The 26,519-nt window shown below is 40.6% G+C and overlaps 1 protein-coding gene and 1 long non-coding RNA gene across 2 annotated transcripts; one reads left to right on the top strand and one right to left on the bottom strand.

Annotated features, from left to right (window-relative positions):
* Nucleotides 1-1,385: 1,385 nt before the first annotated feature.
* Nucleotides 1,386-26,448, bottom strand: LOC105498814 (zinc finger protein 24). The gene is given in 9 exon segments (XM_071085361.1): nucleotides 1,386-1,928; nucleotides 3,989-4,136; nucleotides 4,390-4,815; nucleotides 7,653-8,090; nucleotides 21,583-21,789; nucleotides 21,791-22,026; nucleotides 25,473-25,617; nucleotides 25,893-26,008; nucleotides 26,011-26,448. Coding segments are annotated over 9 exon segments (2,553 nt in total). The 5' UTR covers nucleotides 26,309-26,448; the 3' UTR covers nucleotides 1,386-1,389.
* LOC139360034 (uncharacterized) lies at nucleotides 8,942-10,062 on the top strand. Its single transcript, XR_011616946.1, has 2 exons — nucleotides 8,942-9,208; nucleotides 9,835-10,062. It is a non-coding gene; the product is annotated as an uncharacterized lncRNA (long non-coding RNA).
* Nucleotides 26,449-26,519: the final 71 nt, after the last annotated feature.

Genomic DNA, 26,519 nt, shown 5'->3' with positions numbered 1-26,519 from the left:
ACAGTCCATTCAACTTAATATGTAGGTACAACCTCAATGCTATTAAGAGATTGATTAGTTCTTTAAAAAGATTCACAAACTTCCAAATTGTGGTAAGAGTATCGTGGACTCACCTCTGAAGAACACTGGAGAGCGAGCTAGCTCTTTGAGCCAAGTCCTCCTCCCCCTCCAAATACAACACCCTGGTAAAAGAACTATAGTTCTGGGAACCTCACAGGTGACCTCCCCTGAGGAATGCTCAGACAAGGGGAAGAGGCTAACTCACATAAAACAGCAAACCCCTATGATTTACAGTGGAAGAATACCTACCTACTTATGGTAGGATTACAGTACCTAGCACAGTGCCTTGTCGGTAGAAAATGTTTAATAAACGCATGGCTGCTTTTTTAGCCTGATGTTCAACCCTTTTGTACCAAAGGAATAAAAAATAGGTAACCTGATACTTGTCCTCCTGTCAGGGAATTTTCTATCCTTAGCAAAGATGAAGGCAAAATAATGATGAATTTGATCATCTTTTTCTAAAAGCCATGACAGACCATTACCCTTATGTTTACATTTGCCCTTCAACACTGCCATCCACTACAAATATTTCCCTAGTGTTATAATTTCTACCTTCATTATTTTACAAGTGTTTATTGTTTAGACTGTATGCTTTTTAATAATATATGGGAAAACATTATTTTCATTAGTAAGATGACTCCAAATTATAGAGAGGATGAGTAGCTTTTGAATTTTCCTGCAGGCAGAATATAAATTCTTGATACACTTCAATTCTGAGATCAAATTATTTGTATATCTTCCCCAATCAAGGTGTTCCATTCACTTTTTGATGTTTTATCACCATCACTTCTTATCTGAGATCTTATGGCTCATTTTGAGGCTCTTAGCCATCCATTATCCTCTATTTTCTCAAATGCATATTCAAATTAGGTAAAAGGAAACAAGCGTAAATTTTTAAAAGATCGTTTAAAATGGTTTTCAGACTTTGTAATTCCTGTTGCCTTTTAATATATAAGGGAATGTATCCTTATAAAGAACATTTCAATGATCAATGCAGAAATAACATATTTGTCTTTAAAAAAAAAAAAGGAAACTTTCAAGAAAGGGACAATGAATCAGGTAGTTCATTATTTGGAGAATAGAGACATAAACATCACATGGAAAATTTAGGCATTCAGACCTGAATTAAGTTTAAAATTTCAGTTTCTAGGCAGGTACGACACCATTTCTTCAAGATAAAATCATAATGGTGAGTGAAGATTTTTACATTTCCCAGTGGATTTTCTGACAGTCAATAGGGAAAAAACTATTCTGCATCATTTCATATTTTAAATTTTGTCTTCATTTCTGAAGAAAAAGACCTGAGTGCTGATTTTTTTTTTCAATTTCTTAAACTTTCACAACATTCAGAAGTTTTTCTGCATTGTGTCTTCTCTGATGTCTAAAAAGATTTGAGCTTTGACTATACGATTTCCCACACTGAACGCATTCATAAGGTTTCTCCCCAGTATGGATTCTCTGATGATTAATAAGCCCCGAATTCTGGCTAAAGGCTTTCCCACATTCAAGACATTTGTAAGGTTTTTCTCCAGTGTGGACTCTCTGGTGTTGCACAAGAATGGAACTTCGGCTGAATGCTTTCCCACACTCAACACATCCATAAGGTTTCTCCCCACTGTGAATTCTTTGATGAAGAATAAGGGCTGAGCCCTGACTGAAGTGTTTTCCACATTCATCGCATATATGTTGTTTCTTTCGAGAGGGATTTCTCTTTCTTTCAAATCTGCCCTTGGGGAAACAGGTTTCTCCATATTTAAAAATCTGAGGAACACTCATATTGAGAGTACCAGGAACTTCATGGGATTCTACTGCTGAAGGAAGCTCCTGCTTTGGAGCTAGTGCTCCATTTTCAGTCCTACCATCATCATCTGAAAAAAACAGAAAATGTAAATATCATTCATTATCTATTAAGGGAAAAAGAAACCGAAAAAAAATTTTTTTAATGAATTAAATAGCTTGCACACATCTATAAACCACTCTGAAACGGTGTTAAGGCCTGTTCTCAAAAAAGAAAAAATGAAATTACTCTGAAATAACAGTATAACATCATGATATAAGAGATCTCTGAATAAAACATAGGCAAGTGGTTTATAAACGGTAGTCAGAAAACAAAGGGCAGAAAGAGGGTAGATTCTAAGATGGTTAGGGAGATAGTCAAAGTTATGTGGCTAGGTATGGATGAAACGTTGTAAGAATAAAAATAAAATAAAATTGGCCACTAGGAAATCATTATAATGTTCTTTTGCTTTGAGAAAGGGAGACATCAAAATACAAAGACATAAATTTTAAAAACCTATCAGAAAGTGGCTATTTCTGAAATGAACAAGACAAGTCAGGTCACAGCCAATGTTAGGCTAAAAGCAGAACACAGGAGTCTTGACAAGAAGGGGCTGAAGATAAGCTGGGGGCATCCTGTGTTAACCAAACACATGACATAAAAATTCAGTATGCCCCTAATAAATGAAAGTTTTCCAATAAAAGAAGCTTGCCCCATGTGATATTTGTCATGGTACTTAGAAAAATGGTTATTTCTAAGCCAGTGAAACGTGTCCAATGAAAGAAAAGCCTGAATTACCAACAGGTAGTAGCATCACTCACATGCAGGCAGAGATAACGGCAAGTGTCATTTAAGACTCTTCTGAAACTTCATGCCTTAAGGAGTAAAGATACAGTTAATCTAGGGTTAGCAACTGCCTTCAGTGAAGAGGGAAATAGTAAATAATTAACAAAAAGATAAAGTCAGGAGATAAGGCTAAGAGAGAGAGACTGAAAGGTTAGAGGACAGTGAGGTTTGGAGACTTGAAAAACAGAGGAGTGAGTTTGAAGATTAAGTGGAGACAAATGGCACACAGGAAACAGAAATTCCCAAGTGTGGAAGAGACTAGACAGCTGAAATAAGGCTATTTAAACATAGGTGAAAAGTCACTCTAAAATTCAGATGATGAGAAGTTGAAAATATCAACCCCATATATCAAGAATGATGCTTCTCAAACTTTACTGCACAGAAGAATGTCCCATGAAACATGTAAAACTGCAGATTTTCAGCAGACTTCAGCCCCACCCCAAAACTTCTGATTGGCTGGAACTGTCCCCTCAGATGTGAAGAAAACCTGCTCAGACCTCATTCAGTGACATATAAGCACCATCTCCAACTACCTCAAGGAATGGTTACTAAAGCAGAGTCAAACAAAATTTCATTTTAGTTCACATAAACATGAGAAAGCAATCTAGCAGTTTTAGGAATATACTGGGCCATATCAAAGGATACACATAAGTATATGGTGTTAATGACCAATATATTGGGAAAGACCAGTCTCGTGAATTAATACAACTTTGACTTTTAGAAAAGCTTTTTCTGCTTTTAAAGCATGTTATAGCTAAGAAGGCTTTTTTGCATAAATACTTAGAAAAAGGAAAAAAATCACTCCGAATATAATTTCTACAAAAGAAGCTTCTTAGAAGAAAATGACTCTAGGTAGATGTTGAAGAAAATCAGAAATAAATATTTGGAAAGACTTCAGTGATATACAACAGAGAGATGAGAAAAGGTTTTCAGGTAAGCTTACTGTACCAATGGAATTAGGCAGGAGATTGAAAGTAAAAGGATGGAAAATGGATGACAAGTAATACTGAATGTAAAATAGAGGGACTTGGTCCACGGGTGGGTGCTGGCTCAAAGTAAGGCAAATGCTAGCCTGACATGGGCAACTCTTTTTAGGAAGGAAACTCAAAGGGAAGAAAAGGCTGAAGATGTTAATGTGTAGGAATAAAAGATCTGAGGCCAGCAAAATCAACTTAATCAGAAAAAAACTGAGATCTTAGATTAAGAGTGATATGATCCCCCCAACCAGTGAGAACAAGCAAAGTTCGGAACAAACGGCCTACGCTCTCTTTCACCCTCTAGTCCACACAGAGTTCTGGTCCTCACCACAGTGCCTTAGGGAATGGAGCTCCCAGGATGCCCACTTGAGCTGGTTCTCCACAGCATCAAGCTCAGAACTTGGTAATCCCTGAGCTTCTTCTTGAGATACCACGTCTTCTACTAGTACTTCCCGTTTTCGTCGACGGAGAGAAACCTGGAAACAGAAAGATGTGATTCAGAGAAGGAACCATAATGAGAATCAGAACTAAAAACATGTAAGAGAAACCCCATAAAACAAATATTCCAGAAGCCTAGATGGCAAAGAAGCACAGATAACAGGGAGTGGTGGGGGCATGGGGGAAAAGGTATAAACCTAATTCTAATTTAGTTGAGTGGAATTAATTCAGCAGCTTTGCCTACTACTATGCCAGTGCTTCTGACCCAGGAAATGACACAAGCAGGCTCACCGGTTGTCCAGGGTCATCAAGTTCACTCTCCAAATCCTCCAGCACTGTCACTGCCTCCTCTCCATTCTCTGGATGATGATCTCGAACCCAAGTCTGTAGCTCTTTGGGTAGGATGGCAACAAACTGCTCCAGCACTACCAGCTCCAAGATTTGCTCTTTTGTGTGCGTCTCTGGCCTGAGCCACAGACGGCAAAGTTCTCGGAGCTGGCTCACAGCCTCACGGGGCCCAGGTGAATCCTGGTATCCAAACTGCCTGAATCGCTGTCGGAAAATCTCTGGGTCTGGGAGATGGTTCCAGGGGATACTTGATCCCTCTTCGCCATCAGGATCCTCCTCCAACTTCACTCTCAGAATTTTTTCCTCTTCATCTGGAGTTGGGATGATAAGTATTGAATCTTCTTCCACTGACTGTGCAGACATTCTGATTTATAATATTTCAAGAAAATACAACTGAGGCAGAATATAAGCCTCAGGGCAATACCCCGTTTTCTTCACAGGCACTCCTGAGGCACAAGAAATAAAAGATATATAAATAAGCAAAAATATCCTAAGAATTTGGACTTACACTGGTAAAAGTAAAAGATACTTGTTATTTGATGGAGTTAAAAATTCCAGTCAATAACCTACACTAGGAATTGGCAAACTACAGCTTCGCGGCCAAATCTAGCCTGTCACCCATTGCTGTACAACTCTTGCACCAATAATAATTTTCACATTTTTAAATGGCTGTGGTCTTCACCACAGTGCCTTAGGGAATGGAGCTCTCTAAAATCAAATGAATACCTAATGATATTTAGGGAATGGAGCTCCCCAAAGTCAAATGAATACCTCATGACAAGTGAAAATGATACGAAATTAACACGAATGTGTCCATAAAAAATTGTACTTACTCATACTTCACGCTACAATAGCAGAGTTGAGTAGTTTCAACAGACTAGATGGCCTAAAAAAACCCAACACAGTCATGCACTACAAAATGATGTTTGGAGGCCGGGCGCAGTGGCTCAAGCCTGTAATCCCAGCACTTTGGGAGGCCGAGACGGGCGGATCACAAGGTCAGGAGATCGAGACCATCCTGGCTAACACGGTGAAACTCCGTCTCTACTAAAAAATACAAAAAACTAGCCGGGCGAGGTGGCGGGCCCCTGTAGTCCCAGCTACTTGGGAGGCTGAGGCAGGAGAATGGCGGGAACCCGGGAGGCGGAGCTTGCAGTGAGCTGAGATCCGGCCACAGCACTCCAGCCTGGGCGACAGAGTGAGACTCAGTCTCAAAAAAAAAAAAAACAAAAAACAAAATGATGTTTGGGTCAATGAAGGACCACATAGATGACAGTGCTCTCATAAGATTATAATGGAGCTGAAAAATTCAAGATTCACCTAGTGACACTGTAGCTGTTGTAAGGTTAATGCATTATTCACATGTTTGTGGTGATGGTGGTGTAAACAAACCTGTTGTGTTGCCAGTTTAACACATACAGTTATGTATGGTACATAAAACTTGATAACAACAATAAACGACTGTTACTTGTTTATGTATTTACTATACTTTTCATACTATACTATTTTAGAGTGTGCTCCTTCTACTTATTAAAAAAAAAGTTAACTGCAAAATGGCCTCAGGCAGGTCCTTCAGGAGCTATTATAGAAGGCACTGTTATCACAGAGATGACAGCTCCATGCACGTTACTGCTACTGAAAACCTTCCAGTGGGACAAGATAGGGAGGCAGAAGGCAATGATATTGATAATCCAGACCCTGTGTAAGCCTAAGCTAATGCATGTGTTTGTCTTAGTTTTTAACAAAAAAAGTTCCAAAAGGAAAAAAAAATAAAAACTGGCTAGGTGCAGTGGTTCACATCTGTAATCCCAGCACTATAGGAGGCTGAGGCAGGAGGATCACTAAAGACCAGGAGTTCAAGGCTCCACTGAGCTATGATCGCACCACTGCATTCCAGCCTGGGCAACAGAGTGAGACCCTGTCTCTAAAAAATGAATTTAAAAATAGCAAAAAGCTGGGCCTGGCGCGGTGGCTCACACCTGTAATCCCAGCACTTTGGGAGGCTGAGGCGGACGGATCACGAGGTCAAGAGATCGAGACTATCCTGGCCAACATAGTGAAACCCTGTTTCAACCAAAACGAAGGTTTGCTTTATTATTATGTGCTTAAAAAATTTTTACCACTTAAAAAATAAGGTATTTAAGAACTCCTTGGACTTAAAATATATGTGGAAAAAATGTTCACTTGCTGAGTAACAGATCACATAATATTGAAAAGATCATATGTGAAAAACAGATCACATATTTTGAAAAATTATCTTGCACATAATACGTAAATATTCAGTCTCCCACCACACCATACGTACATTTATATTTATAATGATAGGCATTAATCACAGAAAATTCTATTAAGAAAAGGCACTCGCATTAGCACCTTAACTTCTTGCAGTGGTCCAGTGTCTTGTCTTTACACTGGATGACTCACAGTTTCCCCAGTTCTACCTTCAGGGAAACTGTATGCTGTTTCTGGACCTTTATTATTTGCACTATCATGCCCGTGCTGTTGTTTACGACACATACTAGCAATGAGCCATGCAGCCTATGAACAACAACTTAAAAAAACTTATCGTAACCCAAGCAAGATGAAGACTGGAATCAGAAAAGGCCTTATCAGACAAGTAATACATACTGGTTTAATTAAATACCCTGGAGTGTGGTGGCCTTATAAATAAGGTCTAGCCAACATTGATTTGTTCCTATTCCAAGACCCTGCTTATCAACGGTGCAACTATTTCTACATATATTTCTCTTCCTTTCATGCTGTAGAGCATACTGCTTGTGGGAAATGGAGGGAAGGCCAACGGTCCCGACAATGTTTGGTCAGAGCACCTCGTTCCAGGTGATCGCCCACCTTACTGCTGCATAGACCTGCTGTGTACCCCGATCCCGGCCAGTCCTCTAGCCCCTCTTCCCAGCACTCAGGACGGCGGATTTCACACGACCAAAGACCACCCTGTGACAACAGCGTCGGAACCACGGCACTTCCGCCTGCGGCCGGTGGGACTACAAATCCCAAAAGCCCCGCGCAAGACTCGCCCCATACCACCTCCTCCCAACACGACTCCCAGAACCCTCCGCGAGACGCCAGGGCCTCGAAATAGAACAAAACCGGCCGGTGGGGGAGGGGGAAGGTGAGGGTCTCGGAGGACACCGGGGGTTAGAGAGCACTCTGCAGACGCCGAAGACCCAAGCAAGCCTGCCGCCTACCTCTCCCCGCCCCACAACTGCTAGGCGCGGAGAGCGCGGCCTGTTCCCCGCGCCTCCCGGGAAGCTGAGGAAGGTCCCGGGAAGGCTTCCCCGCCGGCTCCTGCTAAGAGGTCCGCAGACCCTAGCCCGGTGTCCCCCTCCCTCCCATAACGTTCCCCGCACACCGGCGCAAACCTCTGGCTCAGGAACCGCAGCAGCTTCGCTGTCCACGGCAGACGCAGAAACGCCGTTCACAAGCCTTTTCCCAGAAGCCCCCGGCACGGGCTGCTTCCGGTCTGCGGGCCTGAGGAGGCGGGGAGAGGTAAAGCCCACGTTGCCATGGAGAAGCTCCCCGGGCGGGGGAGGGGCGGCCCCACGACAATGACCGCATTGAGGCTGCGCTTGGCCTCGCGCCTCGAACAGCCTAGCGTCCTCTGGACCGTTTAAAAGTAGAGGACTCTACCATTAAGATAGTCCTTACAGTTTCGCAAGCCCTTTCACGTGCATTATCTTGTGGATCCTCTAAGTAATTCCCTGCAAGAAGGAATAAAAGCGAGTATTTGTGAAAGCTTACTACATTGTGCCAGGCGCTCTCGTCGTGCTTTACATGTCATTTATTTTTTCACAAATAAATGATGTAGGAACTTTCATTATCCCCATTTCACAGCTGAGATAGTTGAGGCACAAATACAGTAAGTAACTTGACAAGAGCTCACAACTCATTTGTGGGTAGCAAGATTTGAAACCAAGACGTGATTCAAATCTTTGGCTCCCACTAGTTATGTCACGGAGCTTTATTCTGACCTATTTGTCAGGAAAACTAGATGAGACAGGTTAAGGGTTTTGGCAACGATGTCACGGTGAATTTGTAGAATGCATGGTCATCTTCAAGCTGGGCATTTTATACCATAAAACAGCTGCTGACGCAATCATTTATTACAAATCAGACCACTTCACTCCCCTATTTAAAGCCCTCCAATTTATGCCATAATAATTTATGACATAAAAACTCCTTATAATGTCTTGTAAGTCCCCCATGGTCTGTTGCCTGCCCGCACCCCCAGACCCTGGCGCCCCCAGTCACCTCAGCTCTTCAGCTCCGTGTGGCCCAAGATCCTCAGCCTCACCGCCAGCCTTTCATGACACATGACCCTTCATGGCACTATTATTAATGGAAGTGATCTCATTTATTTACTTGTTTTTTGTTTTGTTTTGCCTTTAAGTCCCTTAAGGGCAGGGACCTTGACTGTCTTGTTCACCACAGCATCCCAGCCTAGACCCCGGAAGCTGACTGCCTGGTAAATAGAGAACACAATAAATGTTTGTTGAATAAATAAATGAATTGTGGGATGGTTACATCGCTGCCTTTAGTTAGGTCACATGATTGGCATCAGACACCACACAAAGGAGCCCTGTTGTTTAAGGACTGGTCAAAAGTGTAGATCCAACCTAACATAAGCATTTCAAGTTCCTCAGGCTTTGACTTTTTGCCTCATTCGGGAAAATGCCCTCTGCAAAGTGCCGTCAGGCTCTGCTGGGTTCGTGCATGAAGACAGCAAGTGAGCCAGCAGCTGATGGTATACCATTGCTTTTCACTCCGACCAGAGCCTTTCTCACAACCCGTGCTAACACTTCTCTCTTCATTGCAGGAAGCTTCAGAAATCCAGCCTTTTCACTCTGCTACTTGGATACGGCCCCCAAGCAGCTTGGCTGCTCTTCCCAACTTTTCCCTCTTTTCTGATTCATAAAGGCTAGCTGAAGTCATTTTTGTTTTATGAGTTTTTACATCTAATTAGTGTTGGAAAACAAAAATCTCAAACGAAACCTTGGGGAAGTTAAAAATGTTGCAAAGTTTTACAAAACCCTTTTCCTGTGATTATATTCTGTTTGTTTCTGTCACCCAGGATGTAGGGCAATGGTGCAATTTTGGCTTACTGTGGCTTCGACCTCCCGGACTCGGTGATCCTCCCACCTCAGCCTCCTGAGTAACTGGGCATTTTATACCATAAAACTGGTGCTGATGCGATTATTTAAAATTACAAATCAAACCACTTCACTCTCCTAATTAAAGGCCTCCATTTTATGTCGTAATAATTTATCTTGAAATGCTTGTGGAAGGCTGGACTTACACTTTTGACAAGTCCTTAAACAACGGGTGTGCTCCACCATGCCCAGCTAATTTGTTTGTTTGTTTGTTTTTCAGAGATGAGGTCTTCCTATGTTTCCTGGACTGCTCTCCAACTCCTGGGCACAAGTGACCCTCCTGCCTTGGCCTCCTAAATTGCTAGGATTGCAGGTGTGAGCCACCGTACCTGGCCTCCATTCTATTCCTAATTCCTTCTAAAATACTACATGGAAACCACAGTGAGGTTTTCCTCACTAACTTACTCTTTTGAAGGCAGACGCTAATAACACCTGCTTTGAAACACCATCCTTCTGAGGTCCTCTGGGATTTTTTCTGAATGGTGGCCCTTGTTGCCATCTTAAAGGTCTAGTCAAGATAAAACATCATGTTCCTCTGGACAACCTGAATGGAGGGGGCAGCTTCATACCAGGGCCTGACAATCTTGCACATATCCACATAGATCACATAGGCAATGCCTGAACCACAGCTGATCTGAATCTTGGCAGAACACCTTGGTATCCTCCCAGAAGATGAGCGCAATGAGAGACTTGTAAGCAGCTCCTGCAAGGCCATTTCCCACTCAGCTCTCTGTCTTCCAAAGAGACTGTCATGAGGCAGTTTCTCATTGCTTCCCGGGTTCCAGTGAGCCATTCTGCCTTAGCCACTTAGAGTACAGCCACAGGTTATAACAAGGCTTAGCTGCAGCATGGCATTGACCCCTCAGCAACAACGTGTCCACAACGTATGCTGTAGTCATCCAGCCCCTTCTGTTTTGGTGTCGTCATTTTGGTATCTGAGACAACAGCTCATGGAGAGCTGGCACTTGCTTTTTTTTTTTTTTTTTTTTTTTTTGAGACGGAGTCTCACGCTGTTGCCCAGGCTGGAGTGCAGTGGCGCGATCTCGGCTCACTGCAAGCTCCGCCTCCCGGGTTCTCGCCATTCTCCTGCCTCAGCCTCCTGAGTAGCTGGGACTACAGGCGCCCGCCACCGCACCCGGCTAATTTTTTGTATTTTTTAGTAGAGACGGGGTTTCACTGTGGTCTCGATCTCCTGACCTTGTGATCCGCCCGCCTCGGCCTCCCAAAGTGCTGGGATTACAGGCTTGAGCCACCGCGCCCGGCCGGCACTTGCTTTTGCTTTCAATGTCTGTGTAAATAATAATATGTCTAAATTCAAAAAGGGCTCATTTCTTTACCAGCCAAATCTTTCAACCTTGTCTTGATACCAAACATCTGATTCATCAATTAATGGTAAAACAAACAAAACTACCAGACAGATACTACCTGGGTACCAGAAATATAGAGATTAATAAAATGAAGTCATGATTCCTTCTTTGTTTTTCCCTTTAAAAGAGATGGGGTCTCACTCTGTTGCCCAGGCTGGAGTGCAGTGGCGTAATCACAGCTTGCTGCAGCCTCAAACTCCTGGTAGGGATCCTCCCGCCTCAGCCTCCTAAAACGCTGGGATTACACGTGTGAGCCACCATGTCCAGCTTGATTCCTTCTTTTAACATTACCATCTCTTATTAAGGAAATAAACAGCAACAACAGAAAAAAAACAAGTATTCACAAGGCAGTGTAGAGCGCTACTAGAGAAGAGCAGAATGCCTGTAAGGGTTCCTAAATGAGATGGTGTGCTGAGAGGGAAGGGAGGCACCCTGAAATGGAGGAAGCCAGCAAGAAGTTTTCAGGCTGGGCATGGTGGCCTGCACCTTTGGTCCCAGCTACTCAGGAGACCGAGTTGGGAGGATTGCTTGAACCTGAGGGGTTGAGGATGCAGTGAGCTGTGATCGCATCACTGTACTTAAGCCTTGTGGACAGAGCAAGATCCTGATCAAAAAGAAAAAAAAAAAAGTGCTCACATTGGAAGGGAGAGCATAGACCTTCAGATTTGGTGTTATCAGATTCCATCCAAGACTGATTTTTTTTCTAGGCTTTGGAGCTCTCAATCCCCTTCAGCTCAAAAGTATCTCCCTCTGGGCGCTTTCAGTACATTGCTTAAAGATTCCATTTTAGCTAGTAAGTATATAGTATGAGGAGTCTTTTGATTGCAAAACCTAACAGGCAAGCATTGTTAGCTTCCTACACAAAGTGCTTCCCCTTACTTCTAATACACTCCTGATTTTTTGGATGGAGAGCTGGGAGTGTGCCCAGCTGTAAGAATAAATTGTAATTGAGCTAAGCTATCCAGGACCATTCTGCTTCCCTGTGCCAGATACTGCTTTGCCTTGCTGGCAGCGAGGAATGAGTATGTGATTCATTTCTGGTCCATGAGATATAAGGGGAAATAGTTTGTATCTTTGAAGAAATTTATCTAATTCATTTAAGTTGTCAGATTTATTGGCATAAAGTTCACAATTATTTCCTTAATAACTTTTAATGTCTAATAATACTAAATAGTTCCTTAATATCTTTTTAAAGTTTGTAGAGATGTCCCCTCTTTCATTCCTGACATTGCTAATTTCTGGTTTCTTTTTTCTTAATCAAGACTTCAAGTTTTGCATGAGGCTTATCAATTTTATTAATTTTTCAAAGAATCAACTTTTGGCTTTGTTTATTTGTTTCATTATTCTCTATGGAGTTCTTCTCTTTTAATAAAATTAACTGACAGCAAAATATGGCACTTTTGGTGGGGGGCAGATATTTCTGAGTTTTAGATTTGTGAAACGACCACCAAAATCATGATACAGAATAGTTCCATCATTCTGTAAAACTCCATCAAGTTGTACTCACGCCTTTGCCACATCCCTAATTCATGGCAACCATAGATTTGTCATCTGTCACAATAGTATTGACTTGTCCAGAATGTAATAAAAATGGAATTATAAGGTATGTAATCCCTTAAGGCTGGTTTCTTTCATTCATCATAATGCCTTTGAGATTCATCTATGTTGCCATACATATCAATAGTTGATTCCAGTGTATTTTTCACTTTAAAAATTTCTATTCGTTTCCTCTTTATATCTTCCATTTCTTTCCTGATATATATCCTTCCATTCATTCACCCTTACTTTCAAAGCATGGTTATAAAACTTGCCTTAAAGTTTTTTCTGTGAATCCTAACGTCTGTATCATCTAAGTGTTGGCATCACTTGATTTTTTTTTCTCTTGCAACTTGAGATATTCCTGGTTCTTTCTGTGCCTAGTAATTTTGCATTGTATCCTGCACATTTTCAATATTATGCTGTCAGATCCTGGGTATTATTTAAGTCATAAGGAGAATGTTGATGTTTTTGTTTAACAGGCAAATGCCCTAATTAGGGTCAGATTGCGAGTTCTGATCTGCATTGTGTGGGCTGCAGTTTCAGTGTCAGTTCAGGTTTCAAACATTTCCAGTTCAATTTGGGTCTTTGTGTGTGCCACCCAGTGGCCAATCTGGGGCCTAAGCGGTAGTCTATCTTGTAGCTCAGTTCTAATGCTTGTGATGTGCCAGTTAGGGTCAGCTCCACACATGTGCAGTTTAGAGGTGAGCAGAGGGGCTCTTACAAAACTTTAGGGGATCTCACTTGATCTCCATCCTCTTTGCAATAACTTTATCACTTTTCTGGCTCCCTGGGGCCTCTCTTACCAGTTTTTCAGCTAGAAAGCTGAGGTTTTAGTTTCCTGGTTTAGTTCTGCTGTTTACTTCTCCCAACTGCATTCTGAATCCTGGTCCAAGCAGCCAGAGGACACAGAGAAGATAAAAGCAATGGGGATTTGCTCCATGCTTTTGGGACTAAAGCAGCTCTGTTCAGAACAAAGTATTCCTCTCCCTCTGAGTTTAAAGTGCCTTCCCACAGCCTGGGTGACACAATGAGGCCCTGTCTCTAAAATAAATAGATAATTAAATAAATTAATGTAATTAAATGCCTTCTCAAAGACTACTGCCATTGCAGTGCTGCTGATGCCAATGCTACTGTCATAGTATTCCTTGAAGACTGGGGTAGAAGAGAAGGGAAATAAAGCAAAAAATACTGTATGTGGGATTTCCCCATTCTCTCTGACGCTTAGAACCCCCCTTTCCTACTCCAAACTTTATTAGGGCAGGGATTTTTTTTTTTTTTAAAGCAGCTTCATTTTTGTTTCTTCCAATACTTTTGTTTTTCATTGTGATAAAATATATGTAACATAAAAATTGATCATTTTAACCATTTTAAGTGTACAATTCCTTAGGCCAGAAACAGAACTCTTATCTTGGAACTTTCTCTTCATTCTCGGTGTGCACTTCTGGGTTTCAGGCTGCCTTTGAGTCTAGGCAAAGAGATGCCAAGTGGAGAAGATAGTAAATTCAGTGCTAGTTTAGTAGATTTCAAATTCTGTCCTCCTTCCCCAGTCTGCTTGCTGTCATTTACTTTGAAGAGTCCTCAGATTTTGTCCAAACTTTCCAATTAGTGTGAGAGATGGGGTCAGGAGGAGTGTGCTTACTCTATCTTCCCTGGAGTCAGAGCCTCTGTTCTTGTTTTTATCATTCTACGCCCCCTCCTACTTACTTGGCTTAAGTTGCTTTTTTGTTTTTTTTCCCCCTCGTTTATTAATGTGGATGATTAGATAATTGATTTTAAATATTTATTTTCTTCTAATAAAGCTATTTGAAGGAATGGTACATCAGGGCTTCAGTCTTGCTTTCCTGTAGTTTTCTATTTTTTCCCTTCACATTTATCTGCTTAAAATCCTTCAGTTTTCATAGCTCTTTCCTCCACATGTATCAGCTTCATCTTCCAGCTGATGCAGCATTTCCTAGCATCGTAACCAGTCACAGTAACATGTGGGAATAGGACGATATCATCTGTCTCTTTTTTTTAGAAGAAAGCAAGCTTTTCCCAGAAGTCATGGGGCAGGCTTCTCCTGATGTCTCATTGGCCTGGATTGGGTGAAATACTCATTCCTAAACCAAAAGCAGGCAGGTGTAATTGTTTTTGTTTTGTTTTATTTTTTTTTTCTTTTTAAAAAGATGGGGTCTTGCTTTGTTACCCAGCTGGTCTTGAACTCCTGAGCATAAGCAATCTTCTGGCCTCAGCCTCCCAAAGTGCTAGGATTACAGGTGTGAGCCACCATGCCTGGCCCACAGGTGGAATTGGATGATCATGATTGGCTTGGACTAATCATTTGGGGTAGAAAAAATATTAAGAAGTCAAACCGTAAAACCACCTAGGTAACAAGACTGGTAATAGCTAAAAAATAAAAAACAAAGTTTAATAGGCTGATCCAGTTCTGATGCAGCACATTAACATGTCCAACTGGAGATATTCTACCTAGAATCCTGACAACTACTTCTAAGATGGATAGAATTGAGCCTCCTAAGCTATATAGGAAAAGATACCAAATGTCTATGTGGTTGATCATTAACTATGACACTGGAGTTCCACACCTTATGCAAGCTGTCTCCCAATGTCATTGTCACCTTTGAATAAAAATGACACTTCAGTTGAAGACAAACCATTTAGACTCAAAGACAACTAAGATTAATACACCCAGACAATAATGTACATACATTGAGCAAAATCTCGAGAATCAGCAAAGTAATTAAACATATAGCTTTATACAAGAAAATAATTTTGAATCTAAGAAATTACAACCAATCTTTATGTTATTTCCTAGCCATTGAGGATCTGTGGCCTATATGATCCATTTGAACATTCTTCCAGGGCTCCTTAGATAATCTCATCATCCCCTGTCCTCAATGTTTAGTGGCAAAGGGAACATTATTTGGGCTTACAGTCAGTCCTTTCACCAAGGACATCTGGATTTTATCTTTCAGATTCTTTGCTTTTGAAAAACATTCATTCCACAAGATTTTTTTTTCTTTGCTAGAATATAAGCTTTATTATGGCAGGGATTATAAAAAAGCAGCTTCATTTTTGTTTCTTCCAATGCTTTTGTTTTTCATTGTGATAATACATACATGACAAAAATTTATCATTTTAACCATTTTTAAGTGTACAATTCAGTGGTATTAAGAACATTCATAATGTTATTCAACTATCACCACTCTACATTTCCAGAACTTTTTCATCATCTTAAACAGAAACCATGTATCCACAATTAACTTCCATTCCCCCTACCCTCTAGCCCCTGGTAATCATTATTTGACTTTATGTCTTTACAAATTTGCCTATTCTAGGTACCTCAAATAAGCAGAATCATATTTGTCTTTTCTTGTCTGGCTTATTTCACTTAGCATAGTGTTTTTAAGATTCATCCTTGTAGTATGTATCAGAATTTCGTTTGTTTTTAGGGCTGAATAATACTCTCTTGTATGTCTATACCAAATTTTGTTTATTCATATGTAGATGGTCATTTGCGTAGTTTCCACCTTTTGGTTATTTCAAATAATGCTGCTATGAACATTGGTATACAGATACCTGTTTGAATCTCTGCTTTCAGATATTTTGAGTATATTCATAGAAGTGGAATTACTGGATCATATGGGAATTTTGTTTAACTTTTTGAGGAAACATCAAACTGTTTTCCATAGCAGCTACACCATTTTACATTCCCAATGGCAATGCACAAAGGTTCCAATTTCTCCTCATCTTTTCCAATACCTGTTTCTTTTTAAAATAATTACCATCCTAACGTTGTGAAGTGGTATCTCGTTGTGCTTTTGATTTGCATTTCCTAATGATTAGTGACGTTGGACATCTTTTCGTGTGCTTATTGGCCATTTATGTATCCTCTTTGGAGAAGTGTCTATTCATGACCTTTGCCCATTTTTGAAATTTCTGTTGTTGAGTTGGAGGGGTTCTTTATATATTCTAGATAGTAATCCCTTATCAGATACATAATTTTCAAGTATTTTTGTTCCACAAGTATTTGAGTGCCTATTATGGGCCACGTACTGTGCCAGATGCTTAGGAAACAATGGTAAATGAATGAGGCAGCTCATGCTCTCAAGCAACATGAAATAGTGGAGTCAATACAGAAATAGATATAATCTCCATTTAACAGGGCAAAAAGTTATCACATTGCTTCTCAAATGAGCAAAGGAAAATGTAGTTTATTTTTTATAACTGATAATCTTTTTTTCTTGAATCCTTGCCCCACTGGGTGGGTGGGTGGGTGGTGAAAGAGCTGAATTAAATTGTTATATTTAGTTATTAATTATTAAATTGAATTCTTCAGTCCATTTTAAGTTCAACTCCCTCTCATGGCTATTTCTCACTCTGCCCTTTTCTGCCATCTGCTTGAGAAGGTGAGGGGGGCGTACATTCCCTGTGACGAGGTGGTGCTATGGATTGGGTGTTAGGTGGGCTTGCTGTTCTGATCTTCTCTGGTTTTTATTCTGGGCAGCTGGTCTTCTGTGGTGCTTGCTCACCAAACCTGCGGCAACAAATCATCTGTTTGTTTTGGTTGGGCTGGGGATCAGTGTCTCTTCCTTGGTGATTTGCCTCCACTTTGTTTCTAGGAAGAGCTATAGGTCCCCATTAAGCTCTGGTGGGCCCTGCAGCTCTTTGCTACAGGATCCACAAGGTTACTTGCTCAACTATTCCAACTTTCCAGCTCTATAGTCAGCTATTTTCCAAGGTTCCCACCAGGTACAGAAAACTGCCATATCTCTTTCAAGCCACATACTAGCTGACAGAGGCCATTTACCTAACATGGAATTGCCGTTTTTATGAGAGTTCAGTGTTGGAGCACCAGCAGTCTGTTCAACAATTTTCCTCCTGATGCACTCAATGGCAAGGGGGCACAGCCCTCTCCCCCTGATTCTCCCCTAACCCCCTCCACAGTTCTGCAGGGGTTGGGCAGCAGAGGTGAAAGGACACCCTGTGCCTGACCCTGTCATCCTCTCACTCACTCTTTCCAGGACTAGGAGAGCCTTAAAAATATTTCTTTTTGCTACTCTGTAACTTTTTCCACCCCAAGGTGTCATTTATTCTCCTGTTCCTTGAAGCCATATTTGCAATTTAATACTTTAAAAATATTTTATTTCATGAGATAAATGTAATGGTAAGGATAAGAACAGACTGATATGCAATTAACATAAGAGTGTGGTGGTCCTCCCCAACCTACTCTTTGGGTGTTAGGGAAGTGGTACCTAAACTAAAACATGCAGAATACACAGGAATTAGGCAACATGCGAAAGCTAGATAGGCGTTCAAAAAGAGTACATGGAAAGGTCCAAAGGCTGGAGGACTTCTGACAATTCATAATGGCTGAAGCACAGAGGCAATGGCAAGAGCTGAAGCTGAAGTGGTAAGCTGTGGTCAGATCACAAACAGCCTTAAAAATCTTGTTTAGCAGTTTTGACTTTATCCTAAAACAAGGGAAAGCCTATGTCTTAGACAGGAAAAGGGCATGATAAAATGTATGCCTTAGCAAGATTACTCTGGTTGAGAGATGAATGCATATGAAGAGGGCAAAGTTAAGGGTCACATAATTCCCCTCACTCAGGGACTGGCCACGATCTTGAATTTTGCCAGTGTGAGCTGGAAAAATATAGGGTAGGAGGGAGGGTCACAACAGCATATTTAAGTGTTAAAGGGATGGATGCAGAAGGAAGGCAGAGAGTGAAGAAACAGAAGAGAGGAAGAATGACTGGAAGCCAAGGCCTTTCAGAGGTGAGAATGCTGTGAGGCTCAGAGGGGAAAGACCCCTCTCTCATTCTCAGAAGAGGGAAAGGAAATGATGGGTAAAGTGTAAATAATTTGGCAAATTTAGTCACAGGAACTTGTAAGAGTTCTTATCTTTTTTTCCTTTAATGCAGGAAGCAAAACATACTTGTCTGCTCATAAGGAGTAAGGTGACAAAGGATTAGTATGGCAAACACGGTTGGCTAACCCAATGTCGTCCTCAACCCCCATCTGCCCTGCTTTCCCTCTAGAGGTTGAAAATGCTTTCCCTACCACACTTGTAACAATGAAACACAAGCAAGATTTTGATAGGGTTTTTGGAAAGCTTTTTGCTTAGCATGGCTGTCTTTGTCCTTTCTTCCTGACTTAATCCCAGTTCCTAGAGCTGTGACAGCTCTCTCGAAAATCGGACAAAATAGCATGAGGTAAAGCTAGACCTTCCAGCTGCTGATTAAGAGCCAGCAACCCACCTTCCAGATTTCGGGTTGAAAATTCCTATTTGTTTAAACCACCAAAGATGGATTTTGCAACCAGAAGCATTCCTAACACAGAAAGGCTTGCTGTGTTAAGCCACTGTTGTACGGACAGTGATGAACATTTGACTTGGTCTCTGAAGAGAATAGGAGTGGTAAACAAAAACAAAACCAAAAACAAACAAACCACAAAGGATTATTGGTAACCTTGAAGGCCCAGATAAAGTGAAAGCCATAAAACAATACCAATTTCATTTTGGAGTATTTACTATCCCTGAAAATTAATCAATATAATGGTTAATAATAAATGCTAATAAAATGCTAATTTTTAAAACCAAGGTTAGCTTAACTAATTCTCCTTTTATATAAACTAGTACCATTCACTCATTAGGATACCTACATAACTACGAAATTCAAAGTACACAGAAACACCCTTTAAAGATTCATCATAGACGATATGATTCACGCCACTTTCTGGTGAAGACATTCATATTATTCACAATAAAGAGAATGCAACCTTACAAAGTTGACAGCAGCACCAAGTGAAGATAGGTGCTTCCTTCAAAATACTTGATTTAGATTCTGCCATCTTATTCACACAGAACCTAAGAAACTCTTTCCGTATTTAAGCAGTAATTCACAATATACACATCTCTGAGGCATTTGTTGTTTCAACAGATGGTTAGTTCCTCTCCGTAATTACAAAGAGAATGGGCCCCAAATAAAAAGCATCCTACATTTTTAGTGACTCAGAATACACACAACTCAATATAAAATTCATATTCACTAGAACTACAAATCATAATCACTATTAGAAAATTCTATAATAAAATGTGCACTCACTTCTTCTACTAATCTTATATTTATCAGCATAGTAACTAAGTAGACTGTGGTAATTCCACATATTTGGAGCTCCTCTAAGCCAATTTCTGGAGATACTCCAGAAGATACGGTTGGATTTTCCAAGAATGAAATGTTTTACACTTTATGAGGAACCCAACCAGACAAAGAAGTTGACTATGAGTCTTTTCCCTTATTCCAAGGACTTTGATTTCTGATGTTTGCCTTCATATTGGGTAACTGTAACACCATGGAAAACACAACACATGTATTATTGTAGTAACATTACAGAGTTTTATCAAAAATCTCTGGAAAAGAGATAATTATGTTGTTTTTATACTGTCAGAATAATTTTAATAATGTATGATTCAGTAATTTTATTTTTCAACAGGGAATCTGGCTGAATTAAATACAGGTAAAACTTATAGCTACTCATATCCCATATATAAGCCAAATAAGATATCCCATAAATGTCTTAAAACTTATAAACTATAATGGTTAGGTTCAACAATTGTTTATAAGGGACTGCAGTGGACCCTTTACATTGAACTTCAGTGATTTGTCCATATGTACAAGAGCATCAAAACCAGGGTCTCATTTCATGACAGCATGTCTAGAAACTCATCTTACTAAGAATGCAGACGACTCTGAAAAGGTTGTCTTGTGATGCCTGAAACATATTCATAGCTGATTTGTGTCAGAAAAAGGGACATTGAAGCATTGTCATCAGCAGTTAAGGGCTTCCTCTAGTTAAGCTGTGGTACATTTCTCCATCACACACTGTACTTGCCAACACTTGTGGTACATCACTCGTTTGACAATTTCGTTCATCTCCCTTTTTTCTTTATATTAAGATGATCATCATCTTAATTACAGAAGCACCCACAGAATAATATTGTTATGAAAACATTCCTTGTTTAGCTGACTCCTTGTAGACATGCAGTCATTTTCATGTTTCCATTGACTTATTTCCAAGTTACATTGCAAAGGAGATTATTTTTTTCCAACATAGGAAATTCACTTGATATCAGTAGTATGGAGGCTCTTGTGTGCTTTCATAAGAGATAAGGCCCATTATTTCTCTGCCTCCTGAAAGTGACCTGGGACACTTCAGCCTAGTCTTGAAGTACATATTATTTTGGGCCTCTGCAATCCTATGTTCATATTTTGAATCTGGTAACAGAAGACAAAATAGGAATTTTATTATTTTATTTTAGAGACGGAGTCTCGCTCTGTCTCTGAGGCTGGAGTACAGTGGCATGATCTCAGCTCACTGCAACCTCCGCCTCCCAGGTTCAAGCAATTTTCCTGCCTCAGCCTCCCAAGTAGCTGGGATTACAGGCGCATGCCGCCACGCCTGGCTAATTTTTTGAATTTTAGTAGAGACGGTGTTTCACCATGTTGTCCAGGCTGGTCTTGAACTCCTGAGTTCAGGCAATCTCCCCGCCTTGGCCTCCCAAAGTGCTAGGATTACAGGCACGAGCCACCGCACCCAGCCAGGAATTTTTTTTGAGTGCTTTAATTTTTGGTCTTTAGAATTCTAGTGCTTAAGTTATGAAATGGAGGAGAATATCTATTTTTACACTGAGTAACTCAAACATTCCTTCTCAATGAGGGAAAAAACAACTTGTCTAAAAAGATATATACTAGTTCATTATATGTGTTAATAATGAAAATAGTAGAACATGTCTGAGAATGCCTTTTCAAGAGCTGTGTAGGGATGGAAATCTGAATTAAGCTTTGGAATGGCAAACATCAGAATTGACACTGCATTAATAAGCAGGAAAGCAAATTATGCTGACATGAGATCTTCAACCTTCTCTCCTGTGGCTTTCATGGCTCTTGAAAGGAGTCTGGTGCTTACTAAGACCACTGATTTGTACTAAGGAGCGTTTGCACCTTGCGTCTTCCCTTGTGCTGAAATAGCTCTGAGTAAATGCTTTGATTCCCTCATGATACTTATGGGACTTCTTTTCTAATGTGTCTTTTCCTATGTCTAAAAAGATTCGAGTCCTGACGAAAGGCTTTGTCACAGTCATGACACTTGTAGGGCTTCTCACCAGTATGGGTTCGTCGATGCTGAATCAGAATCGTGCTTCGGCTGAATGCCTTTGCACACTTGTCACATGCATAAGGTTTCTCTCCACTATGGATTCTCTGATGTAAAAAAAAGGGCTGAGCTCTGACTAAAGATTTTGCCACATTCATCACATTTGTGTTGTTTTTTCCGAGAAGGGTTTCCTTGTCTCCTTTCAAGCCTACCGTCTTGTTCATAGGTTGCTCTATATGTGGAACTCTGGGAGGCATTGATATAAAGGATGTTAGAGACATTGCAGTGCAGTTCTATGCCTAAAGAAGTCTTCTGCCTTGCTGCGGATTTCACATTTGTAGTTTTGATGTCTTCATCTGAAATAGAAAAATGAATGTCATCAGGAAAGAGAAAGAATGATCCAAATGAAATATACATGATTATTGCTAGCATGTTTATAAAACAACACACAATGTGAAGGATGGAGAGTGTAAGACAAAATATTGAGAAGATTATATAAGACAAAGAGAAAGGTTTACATACTGAGGAGGCAGTCAACTACACTATAAAGATGAAAAGTTCTACGGAAAAGACAGAATAAGGAATAAGGATAAAAAGACATCAGAAACTAAGGAAAGTCTGGAAGGAAAGAAAGGGCTTAAAAAGAAGAAATGATTGGAGATACAGAGAGATAGCTTGAAGGAGAGGAATCCAATGCGCCAGTGGGAGTAAGAAACAAGATTTAGTACTGGGGTATCAATAAACAAATAAAAGCTAAATAATCATAAAGGAATCAATAACTATACAAAGAAATGAGCTGAAGAAAGCCAAAGGGCCAAAAGGGAATGTGGAAAATAAAGTAAGAAAATATAAGTTAGGCAAATAAAGGGAAGAATATAGACTAGGATAACTAGTACCTCAAAAGATCAAGGGTAGCATAGTACCCATCGATGAAAAACCTCTACTCCTGTATGGATGTTATATTACTGGTTGAATGGCTGTTTGTTGTATTATTTTGTATTACTTTTAACATCTATGAAAAATGTACATGGCTGCTTATGGGCTGCAGTCACTCAAGCGGCACACAAATCTGGCTTGATGCAGAGGGCCTTATGACTCAGGGTGCCTAAAGCTCCAGCAGAACTGCTAACTCAGATGTGAAATGCCAGTGTAATGTGGATGCATTACCTGAAGAAATCACTTTAGTTATCCTCATGGTGGCATTTTAACTGAAGCTGCTGAAAGACAGGAGCTTAAAATGAGTTTACAAAAGCAAAGTACAACAGTTTTGGACATGACTGGGGACATGACTTGGCTGGAGCTGAAGTAATTATATAAATAAGATTAAAAGCAACCCAGAGAGGCACTGATGATAAGTGATCCCCTGGGCCCTCTCAAGGCCTCATCAAAAGGATGGGGTGAGAAAGGTGGTCTGGGGAGAACAGTTAGTGATGGAGTGTGATACTGAATAAGAAAACTGAGTTGTTTTACTCTTTAGAATTTATTAAAAATGGATCTACCTGCTGTCTCTACAATCTCCTTAGAATCACCCAACATAAGCTCAAATCTTAACATAAGCCCTTCCCAATTCCTTCTTAATAACACCTCCCATAGTTTCTGTGCCGTGTTCTCTTTCTTGCTGCAGCAAACTAAATAAACCTAACTTAAAAAAAAAAAAACCTACATAAAAATCAAATCAAATCAAATCAAATGGGTCTAAATAGTTATTACAAAAGGAATTTAAAATTATTTCTTGTATTTATTCACAAATGTGGTGTCTCAGTCCATTTTCTGTTGCTTAGAATACCTGAATTTGAGTAATTTATTTATAAAAAGAATTTCTTATAGTTATGGAGATTCAGAAGTCCAGAGTGGAGGGGTGCACCTGGTGAGAGCCTTCTTGCTGGTGGAGACTCTCTGAAGAGTTCTGAGGCAGTGAAGGGCATTTCACAGTGATGGGTCTGAGCATATTAACATGCTAACTCAGCCCTTTCTTCTTGTTCTTATAAAGTTACCAGTTCTACTCCTATGATAACTCATGAATGAATTAATCCATGAATGAATTAATCCATTCATGAGGGCAGGGGTGATAATCCAATTGCCTCTCAAAGGCGTCACTTCTCAATACTGCCACACTTGGGATTAAGTTTCAACGTCAGTTTTGGAGGACACAAATATTCAAACCATAGCATATGGCATACTCATTTATTGTTACTAGTTTAAGTGGAAATCATTTTATAAATGGTAAGGATTCTGTCTCAAATTCATTTTTGCTAGTTTGTATTTCAAAGTGACCTCAATGATTAGTCATTACTATCAAAATCCTGGCATCAATTAATACTTTACAGCACTGAGACCAAGATCATCTCCCAGAAGCTTTGATAAGACATGACTCAGTACCACAGAAATCATGTTGTGGCCTTAAGAAATGGTTCTATTATTCTATCACATGATGCTGGTTCTCTCTGCCATGTACTGCAAGATCCTGGACCTTTTGCATTCTGTTTCAAATTTCTATGAATCTTTAAAAAAATGTAGGAAAGGCCTCCATGAGGACACTCACAGGTAGGATGTGGTTCTTGCCACACCTGGCTTTGAGGTTGATACTTCTGTAGTCACTACCACACCCTGCTGAGTCTGGGATGGTCTCCCTCTCTTTCCTGATGGAAAATACTTTTTCCTGAAAAGACTTTCACTTTTCTAAGTAAACTAAGACAATTTCTAGACTGGAGGTATTACGTGTCCCAGTATAAGCCTTCTGAGAGTCAGTACTTGCCAAGTTAGGGTAAGCAATGTTTTCTAAATCTTTCTAAATTACTGTATTTTCTTTGTGTAGTTTCTTATAAAAATTCCCTTGGAAAAACTCTAACCTTGCTTAGGTATCAGCCACTCCTGAACTATGGAAGCAGTGCTGGAGGGAGAGAAGGCGATGCTCCCAAGTAGGATTTCCCTCTTAATCTCTGGCTCCTATTTTATCCAAGATGATCATCTAGAAGGAAGGTCTCTGCTCAAACGTTGCTTCATCAGAGAGGCCTTCCTACCACTCTATATAATAAGATCCTATCCCCGCTATTCTGTTTACAGTAGCGTGGCCCTTTTATCAAATGAAATTTTACATTGAGTTCCAATATATGAAACAGATGAAAACACAGCTACTCTGGCTGAAGCAGGAGCAAGCAGTCACAACCCATAAGGTCTCTAACTCAGCCTTATTTCCACTTCTTACCTTCATCTAACCCCTTTATTCTCTGTTTTGTTTTTATTTTTTCTCCATAGCACTTATTTGTTTAGTATTTGCAGTGGAAGAACAGATTGCTACACAGCTATTCTGGAGAACTTATAGAAAGCAATGCAAAGATCAGTTGAGGCCAGTTGAGGATGTGAGGGAGTAGAGAAATGTATTCAAAGAATGTATGAGAACAAAGTCACCTTAGCAGCAATATGGGCAATTTTGCTACTAGATCCCACCAGTAACTGAGCAGTCATATAGGAAATGATTAGGATCAGTGGTCTCTGGGCTGTGTACCTTGGGGTCCCACAGACAAGCCTCAAGGGCTGCCCGAACATAAAAGGGCTACTTTAAAAAGGCATGAAAACCCTGATGGAGATGTCAGGGATTTAATATCTAAAGATTTTATAAGAATATCTGAAAAAGAAGAACAGAATACTGAAGATCTTCATTTAGTAGGACAAATAACAGAAGTTTCCACAGTAAGAAGATGACAGCGGGAGATTTGAGGCCTCTTGCATAAATCAGCCGAGATGTGTGTGGTGAGCAGAGGGCCCCTACACCTTCCATCATGAACTGAATCCTGCCCCTCACCATGCAGTCTTAAGGACTGAAGTTCCCATGATGCTCCCTGGAGCTACTTCTTCATGGGCATGAGCTGGCTACTTGGCAATTCCTCAGTGATTTCTGAAGGTGCTAGCTTCTCTGCAATCACGTCCTTCCTTTGTCCAAAAAAGACCTAAAAACAGGAATAACTGAGGCTGAAGAACACCATGAGATTGGGACTTGAGGATAAAATGACAGAGAATAAACTATGCAAAAACTATCATGGACACAGGAAAAGGGAGGTAAAAAGTAAAGCCACCTTCTATTTGCTGGGACACCCATTAGTACTTTCACCCCTACACATCAAGTTGTGCTGACCGGGAATACAGTTTGAGAGCTCTACGCCCAGTGATGTGCCAGCACTCTTGACTCAGCCTGGGGCTTCATCTCCACAGGAATCCTTCTTACCTGCTCTGGTCCATCAAGCTCTCTCTCCACATCCTCCAGCATAGTCACAGCTTCCTCTCCATTCTCTGGATGATGCTTCTGCACCCAGGCCTGTAGCTCTTTTGGGAGGATGGCCAGAACTGCTCCAGCACCAGCAGCTCCAGGATCTGCTCCTTGGTGTGCACCTCCGGCCTCAGCCAGAGATGACAAAGTTCCCGGAGTCGGCTCAGAGTCTCCCGGGGCCAAGGTGAATCCTGGTAGCCAAACTGCCTGAACTGCTGGTGGAAGGTCTCTGGGCTATAGCTGCTGCTCCAGTGGAGGTTAGAGTCCAGATCACAGGTCTGTTCTTCCTCTTCCATCTTCACTGTCAGAATCCCATTACACTCCTCTGAAATTTGTGTTAGGAGTGATGATGACTTTCCCAATTTTGCAGACATTTTGACAGACAAATAGCTCAGTACTGTTGGGCTTTAATCCTCAAGGAAGTAAAGCTCTCCTTATGGACACTCCTTAAATATGATTAAAGAAACAACTGGAAAGAAGACAAAAGACAAATGCTTCTTACAACAAAACAACTAAGATGAGAAACATAAGACTGTATAGGAAATACTGACCTTAGTCTTAACAGAAATCATGCTTTTATTTATT

The sequence above is a fragment of the Macaca nemestrina genome, chromosome 19 (genome assembly GCF_043159975.1).
Source record: "Macaca nemestrina isolate mMacNem1 chromosome 19, mMacNem.hap1, whole genome shotgun sequence".
Taxonomy (NCBI): domain Eukaryota; kingdom Metazoa; phylum Chordata; class Mammalia; order Primates; family Cercopithecidae; genus Macaca; species Macaca nemestrina.
This window is presented reverse-complemented; position numbering and strand designations above follow the sequence as displayed.